Source organism: Morone saxatilis, unplaced genomic scaffold (assembly GCF_004916995.1).
Source record: "Morone saxatilis isolate NCDOM2014 unplaced genomic scaffold, NCSU_SB_2.0 Contig4, whole genome shotgun sequence".
Classification (NCBI taxonomy): Eukaryota; Metazoa; Chordata; class Actinopteri; family Moronidae; genus Morone; species Morone saxatilis.
Window position 1 is genome coordinate 337,078 of NW_023339984.1, and position 9,196 is coordinate 346,273.

General features: G+C 40.2%; 2 protein-coding genes across 2 annotated transcripts in view; one reads left to right on the top strand and one right to left on the bottom strand.

Moving 5' to 3' along the window:
• Positions 1 to 3,257: 3,257 nt before the first annotated feature.
• Positions 3,258 to 5,594, bottom strand: med11 (mediator complex subunit 11). Its single transcript, XM_035675243.1, has 3 exons — positions 5,432 to 5,594; positions 4,667 to 4,797; positions 3,258 to 4,378 (listed from the first exon to the last, which is right to left on the bottom strand). Exons 1-3 carry the CDS (start codon positions 5,499 to 5,501, stop codon positions 4,226 to 4,228), a joined length of 354 nt encoding a protein of 117 aa, XP_035531136.1. The 5' UTR covers positions 5,502 to 5,594; the 3' UTR covers positions 3,258 to 4,225.
• A 102-nt stretch (positions 5,595 to 5,696) lies between these two features.
• The window catches only part of LOC118338068 (proline-, glutamic acid- and leucine-rich protein 1-like), an 8,306-nt gene continuing 4,806 nt past the window's right edge, over positions 5,697 to 9,196 (top strand). The window contains exons 1-7 of the mRNA XM_035675242.1: positions 5,697 to 5,867; positions 6,091 to 6,155; positions 6,996 to 7,101; positions 7,234 to 7,383; positions 8,424 to 8,495; positions 8,637 to 8,696; positions 8,880 to 9,036. Of these exons, the coding sequence (XP_035531135.1) occupies positions 5,727 to 5,867; positions 6,091 to 6,155; positions 6,996 to 7,101; positions 7,234 to 7,383; positions 8,424 to 8,495; positions 8,637 to 8,696; positions 8,880 to 9,036 (751 nt within the window). The 5' untranslated portion in view covers positions 5,697 to 5,726. The remainder of the gene's footprint in view (positions 5,868 to 6,090; positions 6,156 to 6,995; positions 7,102 to 7,233; positions 7,384 to 8,423; positions 8,496 to 8,636; positions 8,697 to 8,879; positions 9,037 to 9,196) is intronic.

Consider the following 9,196-nt stretch of genomic DNA (forward strand, 5'->3'; position numbering starts at 1 on the left):
GGTTTGATCCCCGGCTCCTGGTGCCACATGTCAAAGTATCCTTGAGCAAGATACTGAACCCCAAATTGCTCCTGATGCCATGCATCGGTGTGTGAATGTGTATGAATGTGTTTCTATTCGATGTACTTTGCCATCACTGTGTGAAAGGGTGAATGTGGCACGTAGTGTAAAAGCGCTTTGAGTGGTCGGAAGACTAGAAAGGCGCTATACAAGCTACAAGGTACATTTTACCATGTAAACAAAAACTTTGGTTTGTTTACAATAAAACTCCACAAGGTACCTGTAATTTCTGTATCTATTCTATATTCTATATTTTATTTTATGTATGTATATTTAGAGTTTAGAGAGAGTTTTTCTTACTCAACTCCATCAGGTGTGAACTATCTGCATACGCACCAATCTTCGCTGGCTAAATGTTCTCTCCTATACTGGTTATGAAAATGAAAAGTAGAAAGGGTCCTGATATAGAACCTTGTGATCTTTAGGACTTCAGACTTGCCAACATAAACACTCAACCAGCGTAGTGCATCTACGCAAACCTATTTGCCTTAATTTCTCTACTAATTTGTCATTTTTTTTATCCAGGCAGGTGATAACATTCTTTCTCTTTTCAGTACATCCTCTCAGGTCGATGACTTTGTGTTTGAAGACTTTGCTCGCCTGAGGTTAACAGGGATGAAAGATGAGCTTGATCCCTGCTGTTAGCTCCACCTCCTTCGTCAGCAGGGTCACTTGCCTAAATGGAAGTGGCAACTGAGATTACAGTAAGATGTTGGTGGAAGTGACTCCCCTCATTCTGCTGATATCAGTATTATACATGCTGCTGAGATTCAGGATTTATTATTCTAGCAGGGGCGCCTTTAAACAAAGGAATAAAAGTATTTTTATATTGACGATAGGTCAGTTGTTTTTCTTCAGGTATCAGTGAAATTATTAAGAGCAATAACAGAGGAACCTCTAACTTTTGCTGTTTGATTAATTTTAGCCTTTTCATAATTAAATAAATCTAATGCATTTTTATATCTGGAGCAGAACAAGTGTACAGTAAAATTAAACAGGAACCATTTTACTACTACTATAGTGGTTATTTTTAAAATCTTTTGCTAGTAGATATTTCCTTATCTTAAGTTGTATGTAGCACATATCAACAGGGTGAACTAACAGTGAAAAGATTCATACATACTTATTTTAAATGTCTGTTGAACTGCCTATACAAAATCGTCTTCTATCTGGATACAAGATACTATGTCCCGCCCCTTTTTGCAGTGTGCTCCAATAACAATTGAGCAAGCCTCAATTCATTTGACTTCCTTCTCATTACGTATTTAGATATGCTATGTGCTAGGCTTGTCTATCTTAAACACACCACATTTTGAAAACGGTTAAAAGATAAAAGCGACATATACAGAAGGTTGGGAGGGTTACATTTAAATTTAATCCGATACAATTACTAATTAAAATTGCAAGCACTGATGAACAGGCCCTTGCACTCCACGCAACTGCTGCGGCCACATCACGTGCAAGTGTAACACGTGCAGACCACAACATGAAAATTTCAAGTAAATCAGATCAAAATTGCCACGCAGCACTTACTTCCTGTTGCCAGTAGGTGGCGCTATCACTATATCTGATCTGTTTTTTTGAATGTACTGATCAATTTTGAAGTCGATCCGATAAATTCCCTAGGAGGAGTTTGTTTAAATAGAACCCCAAAATGACAGCAAAATTCAAAATGTCCGACTTCCTGTTGGATTTGGGTTATGCGTCCAAGAGGCTTTTTTGCTTGTCCGATCATGATACACATACGTACCAATTTTCGTACATGTCGGTCGTACGTGTCTTGGGGGCTGATTCTGGGGGGCGTGGCTAAGCCATTTTTCAACGTCTGCGGGACCAGAACAAAAAATTTGCCTTGGCCATGATTGAATTTTGTGCAAAGTTTCATGAGTTTTCGGGCATGATTAGTTCCCCAAAAAGTGTTGAAATGTTAACAAAAAATTTTCTTAAGATTCATAAGATGTCATCCTCATCGTCCTAAGGGACAGAATTTCAGCTGGATCTGGTCAGTCTGCTGCGTGATATACATAAAAGAAAAAATAATAATTTCCTGTCACCACTAGGTGGCGCTCACTATTACTGAATATTATCACATAGATGTGTTCAGGGTGGGACTCTTATCAGACAAGTGAAGTTTGGAGCCGAATGGACAATGTACACTCAAGTTATAGCAAACTCGTGTTTTGTGGTGGTACATCAAAATTTCACGCCACCCCGCGGACACGCCCACTCACCCCAGTCTTCACATATCATCAACAATGTGTTGAAGCTTTTTAGCTCAAGATACACATGCGTACCGATTTCTGTACACGTCGGCCGTACAAGTCTTGGGGGCTGATTCGGGGGGGCGGGGCTTAGCCATTTGTCGGCGCCTGTGCACGGGTACAAATGTATACGTGAATTTTCACCACGTTTGAATTTTGTGCAAATTTTCATGACTTTTCGAGCATGTTGTGAACGCCAAATATGCAATTGAGAAGGCAGAAAAATAATTCCTTGCAATTAATTACCTGTTAAAAAATTTATTCAGTAACCTAATCCTAGTATCACAATATTAAAGCAATGTAACTTGATTACTTTCCATTACTTTTGGATATATATATATGCCTGGATTTAGAGCCATACGTGATTATTCTGTCAACACTGTATCGTCATTTAACCTCTAAATTGACTAGCTGGATGATCAACCATAAATTCACTGGGCTTTAACAGAATTCCTTTGTGTTCCTCTTATGTGAGCTGTTTTTCCCGTGTCACTGTTTTAGTGTCCCTAAACAGGCTCTTGTGTTTATGTACATGTGATTTTAGAATAAGACTATTTCAGACTACAAAAAAACTACAAATTAAGATACTCAAAGTTTAAGATTTAGTCCCTGTGAACTCTTTTTCTGTCACTGATAACATTTTCTTCTTTCTGTTGGAGTTTTCGATATATACATCTAGAGGGGTAAAAAGACATTCTGGTGTCAAATGCTGTAACACATTTATTTAGATTAGTAACAAAAAAGAATGTGTTAAAAACAGAACTTGTTTGAAGATGTATTATTTTAGAATAAGACAGATTTTTTTCCATGGAGATCTAAATAGCTATTGCCAATATAATCAAACCTGAGATTTATACAATACTTAAAATGCAACATGGTAAAAGGAATACTTGTAGTAGAACTATGTAGTAAAAAAAAAAAAAAAACATAACAAGACACTGTTGAATTTTATTATTTTACTCAATTAAATGTACAAATAAAAATGTGTTGTAACTACAAAAATGTCTTTATTCTGTTCAAAAACATTTCACAAGGCTTCTTGTTTGTGAAAATAAACTTTTCCACCAGTAAAATTGAGGGTGTTGTGATCTTGAACTGATGTAAAATGTGACAAAAGCTTGCAATTGCAAATTTTTGTGAATTATGTCAGCTGTGTGGTATGTCATTAATTCTTGCAAATGCACTAGGAGGAGCCAGAGGAACCAGATTTTTTTCTTACAGATTATCTGTCTCATGTACTACTGTCAAGATATAGTTAAAGTTTCAGCAAATATCACAAACATGTATTTTATAAGAATTACCTACTACAGCTTTAATGTGTTCAGAAGATAATCTACCATCTAGTGAGTTAATATTTTCAACATTCTTCATTTACTACTTTTATGAGCTGCTGAGGGCCCAAAATAGCCATACAGCATTGTGATGCACACTATGACGGTCTTGGACAGTTCAGACTTAATTTTCACTGTAATTTTCTTCCACTCCTTAAAGTCTCCATGCCACCCTCTGGACACCCCATCCCATGAATATTTCACTCGAACCCCCCCTGCTTATATACGGCCCAGAGAGAATCCGGACCCTGACAAGTGCAGATTATGCTGAAACATTTGAAACATCAAATTTGGTCTGCTATGCACGTGAATAGGAAAAAGGGACCATCAAACAACAAAATATACCCAGAAATGCAAAATAAAATGTATAAGACGCTTTTTTCTTTGAGTTGTTCCTTGTGTTTTTTTGCCACTTCAGTATTTGTAACAACAATAATAAGGATCTATAAAAAGACTTTCAGGCTGCTGGTAGAAGTGGAGGATGAGGGCACATACAGTCAGGTATCACAGTGAAATGCTGCTGTAAGCCCAGTGATCACTATTTCACGAGCCAGCCAGTATTTCTCTCTGCTCTCATGTCTGCTGCTGCTGCTGCTCCAGCATCACTTCACAGGTCCGTCCCAGTTCTCCCAGTTTGACCTTGGCATACTCTGCCCTGTTCAGTGCCATCTGACAGTCCTTCCTGGCTGAGTAAGTGGAGCCCTCGTGAGGTTGACCAGTAGCTACCTGGGGAAAGGACGGGAGAATTACTGCTTTATTCTGCTGCTTACAATGTGATGCACTTTTTTTTGTTTTGCAGACAAACCAAAAACATAATGCTATTGCTGACACGGAGAGGGGTAAAAAGAGAGAAAAGGGTGTTTAGTATCAGCTTTCACACCAATATGCAAAGACATATTTAGTAGAACAACAAACTACAAAATATAACCACTACTTGTTGAGACATTAAACTTATGTTGTTGTAGCAGTGGTCTTATAATGCACAAATAAAAACAATACTTCTGTCTGTCTGACCTGTGTCAGGTAGCGGATCTGGGCACTCAGTTCACTCTCCACTCGGTTGACCGAACTCTGGAACTGGACCAGCTGTCTGTCCAAGAGGCTGGCGTTGTGTTTGTCTTTGGACAGTTCCAGAACTATATTACCTGTCGGGGAAAGTAAAACACTGGAGTCACCGGTTGCACACTCACACACAATTACTTAAAGCTGCACCCGGTAACTTTTATTAAAAAAGTAACGTTCTGTCACATTTGCTGAAACTTTCACTGTATCCTGACAGTAGTACATGAGACAGTAAATCTCATGTATAAAGATAATTGATTGCTCATTTTCAGTGTCCCAAAACATCTGTATTTGACTCACTGGGAATGAGACTTACTAGTCAACTATCTTTCTAGGCTCTGATTGGTTGCCTACATCCAGCCCTGGTGGATTAATGCAAATGCCATTAGGAGCACTAGGAGGAGCCAGAGGAACCTGATTCTTTCGACACGCATGCTATGCTGTTCCTCATGGACTACTGTCAGGATATAGTGAAAGTTTCAGAAAATATGACACAATTATTTTTATAAGAATTACCTATGGTGCACGTCCTTAAACTAATTTGTAACGTTAGTTTCCAAAAGGAAATGCAGTTAACCTGGGAATGTTGGGGTCCTGTCCCTGTCTGATTAAGAGTCTTAACGCTAGCTGTTGTGCAGAAGAACCATAGCAGTACACAAACAGTCTAAAGTATACAATGATGGCGTCGCTGTGCTGTTTGCTGAAATGCGTCCTCACCGGCACACTGCAGGATCGTCGCTATCTCCTTTTCGACATCCTCCAGAGCTCTGAGCCGCTCGTTAGCCATGAGGAGACCGGAAACAGCTAGCTACAGTTAGCTCCAGCAGAGACACGTCCTACTGTACATGAACACACAGGGTAGTCCGGACAGCTCAACTCGGTGCAGACTGGAGTAAAACAAACTCTACTGGACTCGACACCTCATAAAGGCTGCACAACAACAAAAGCGCTCAATAAATGAACGTCACCAGTCGCACGCTGGTGACGTCAGACTGGCGGAGGAGAGACAAAGATGGCCACATCGGCATGGCTGCGTGGCCCATCTGCTATGCGACTAACGGAGGGTTTGGTGTCAGTTCTGAAAGAGCAGCGTCCAGAGTATTTACCAGCTCTGTTGGCCAGCTACAGAGAACATGGCGTGTTCCCGACACAGGTAGAGTCCGGCCCGGAGAGGCGCGTTAGCTCGGATGCTAGCTACCTGTTGCCTGCTGCCGCTGTGCCGCAGCCACTACACGCTTTGTTGTTCACTGAGCTGTTTATATGTGGAGATACAGTGGGACCAGGGCTGAGCTGTTGTTGTTGTTGTTGTTGTTGTTGTTGTTTAATTACTATGTTCTGCCGTCGCTGTTCGTTAACACGTTTGTTCCTGTGTGCAGGGCGCGAGCGCCGTCGGTGGTCTCGTGGGTTTCAGCAACGCCAAACTGGCCTCGAGCAAGACCAGGTGAGAAAATTATCCGTTGTCAGCTGTCAATGTCCAGTTACCATTAAACCTGTAACACCAACGGTAACGTTATTGCAGTGTTGTTGTTCTAAGGTAGGGTATAAACTGTGAAACAATGCTTTCCTTTTTTTGTAAAATGAAACTCCTTGATGAAATGAAATTGAAAAAGTCCTTGTGCCCTGATATCATAACTCATATTTCTAATAATTTTTCATCTAACAGATTTAGGGCTGCACAGTTACTTACAATATTATTGAAATCACAACATGGCCAAGTGCAATACCCAAATAGGAGAAGCTGCAGTTTATTGATAAAGGTCAAATGTGAAAAAACCTCATTATAATGTGTTGTTGTGCTGCAGAGAGGCTCTGGTTTACAAATGTTGTTCTCCAGATGTAAGAAAAAAATTTTGATTGGTCACAAAATTACATATGGCACAGTTTCTTTAGTCCTCTGACTGTAAGCTGAATATGTTTGAGTTGTGGACAAAAAATGATATTTTACATCGTCACCTTGGGCTTTGGGAAACAAATCAACATTTTTCACAATTTTCTGACATTTTATGGACCAAACAACTAATTGAGAAAATAATCATTAGTTGCAGCCCTGAAAGTGACCTTATGTCTTTAGTCTGTCTTTCTAATTTTACACATTTTAGATTAATATTTTTGTAGGTAGGAAGAAAGCAATTACGATAGCATTTACATTGGGACATCTTTGAACATTCAAAGGTTAGGTGTTGGTCCAGTTTTCAAACCAGATCAAAGTATGGTAGCTCTGTTTTGAAAGGTAACTCCATATTGTGACTGTGTGTGTGTGTGTGTATATGTGTGTGTACAGGTTTGAGGGGCTCTGTCTGCTTTCCATGCTGGTAAAGGACAGCTCCAGTGATCTGTTCCAACAGCACTGCCTGTCCTGGCTGCGCTCCCTGCAGCAGGTTATACAGGTAAGATACATACATGCACACACAAACACTGTCAGTCTGCCTCTTCTGTGAACTGTGACTCACTGGAAACCCAAAAATCTACACAGCACCCCCTTTTCTGATTTCTCTCTCCCTCTGTGTGCCATCCTGTAGTCTCAGGCTCCAATTCAGACCATCCAGCTAGCGGTGAGCATTCTGAAGGACTTGCTGCAGTACTCGTCCCAGCTAGCAGAGCTGGCCAGGGAGGTCGGCCTCAACTCCATCCTTGGCATCCTTACGTCTCTGCTGGGCCTAAAGACAGAGGTGAGGGCACGGCAGATTGCACTAGAGCACCAGCATCTCAGACCAAAACAATGGTACCTACAGCCCACCACACTCCACTGACAAAACCAGTCATTTTAACAAGCAGATAATCATAAAACACGCTTCAGACTCACCTGAAACTTTTCAGTCATTCCAACAATCACCAACTCTTGTTTGGTCAAAATAAACCCTTCGCTGACTGAGTCAGATGAACCTTGGAGACACATATGTCTGTCCAAGTGAATCACCTAAAAGTAGTTGTTTCTGCCACTGACAGACTCCAACTGTTATTCTGTCTGGCAACATTATGGAAAGGATCCCTACAGAAAAACTGCTGTAATATCACTCTCCACCAAACTCCATAGACAACAGTCATTTTAACTCGCAGATCATTGTAACGTCACAACTTCATTGAAAGTGGACAGAAACAAAATAAAACAGTATTTGTTAGTCTCTCCACTGTTCCAACAATCAACAGCTTTGGTTGGTTGAAATAAATCCTTAATTCACCGACACAGATGATAGAATCAGCTTTTTCAGTCGCTCTGCTCAGCTGCACACGGAGCAGATATCCTAAGCCATGTGTGGGTTTTTAAATTTTGGCCAAACCAGCCGTATGAAGTTATGTTTTGAGATTCATACAAAGACCATGTATCTACAACACATCATCTTTATTCTCTAGTACTAAAAGAATGGATTAGTTATCAACTACTTATTTTAATGGCATAAGTTGTATTTGTAAAAAAAAATAAGATGCATGGTGAAAACTGGTGCAGCCACCGTGCTGCTTTATATTTGGTTCACTGTAATGCAGATGACGTGTCTGGGCTCTCTTACCTGCCCAGATAAGCAGCAGGTTTCAACTGATTTCCCCACTGAACTAGAAACTGCAATATCCCCAGATTCCCTTAGAAAATTGCACAATTTTGAGAGTTGTTGAAAGAGGGGGAACTTTATAAAATTTGTACAACACTGTTGTACACACAGAATGATGGTGAACAGTTGAAGCCTTTGCTACATTGTTTCTCCTGTGATCTCAGTGTGAACTGGCAGCCATGGAGGGGATGACGGCCTGTATGACCTACTACCCCAGAGCCTGTGGATCCCTCAGGGTAAGACACACTGATGGACAGGAGTGAAAGAGTTGTTTCTCCATATAGAAACTAGGGTGTATATTAGTAATAAATAACTTTTAGTTAACTTTATATATTTCACTTGTTTGAGGTAAACAAAGCTGTCTTTTTTTCTTTTAGGACAAACTGGGGGCTTATTTCCTCTCCAAAATGGACAGTACAAACAAGAAAACACAAGAGGTTTGTGATTCTCACTGAGGTGAATGTTTGGCTTTTCATTATATGTCTTGATAAATCATTTTTATGCTTGTCTCTCTTTCTCTTTTTTACACTGGTCTAGCTTTATATAGAAAAAAGTTGAATGAAGCAGAACATCCAAAGCTATTTCTCATCTCACTTTTCATTTCATTATCATTTTCTCAGATGGCCTGTCAGTGTTACGGCCGTCTGCCCTGCCTGGGGGGCCTGTTGGACAGGGGAGTGGGTGCTGGCAGAGCTGAAGGCTGGACCAATCAGATTCACTGCCTACTGGCCTCAGCCAATGACCTGCTGGCTCAGATCTATCAGGGATCTGAAACAGGTACATATCTCTCTTTTGAAAATCTTTTTTTTTGTAATTTTCTTTTTTTATTGGTTTTACAAAAGGAAAACATACAAGCCTAGCCAGTAAGGTGTAAGTCATGCATCAAAATATTACAACTAAAACAAGACAGAAACAAGGACAGGGGATTATAACAGAG

What these genes read in the sequence shown, in the direction of transcription:
- med11 (XM_035675243.1), bottom strand. Translation starts at nt 5,501, where the DNA reads ATGGCTAACGAGCGGCTCAGAGCTCTGGAGGATGTCGAAAAGGAGATA. An exon ending in GACGATCCTGCAGTGTGCCG is followed by an intron (nt 4,798 to 5,431) that starts GTGAGGACGCAT and finishes TTTCCCCGACAG; the next exon opens with GTAATATAGTTCTGGAACTG. An exon ending in AGATCCGCTACCTGACACAG is followed by an intron (nt 4,379 to 4,666) that starts GTCAGACAGACA and finishes TCCTTTCCCCAG; the next exon opens with GTAGCTACTGGTCAACCTCA.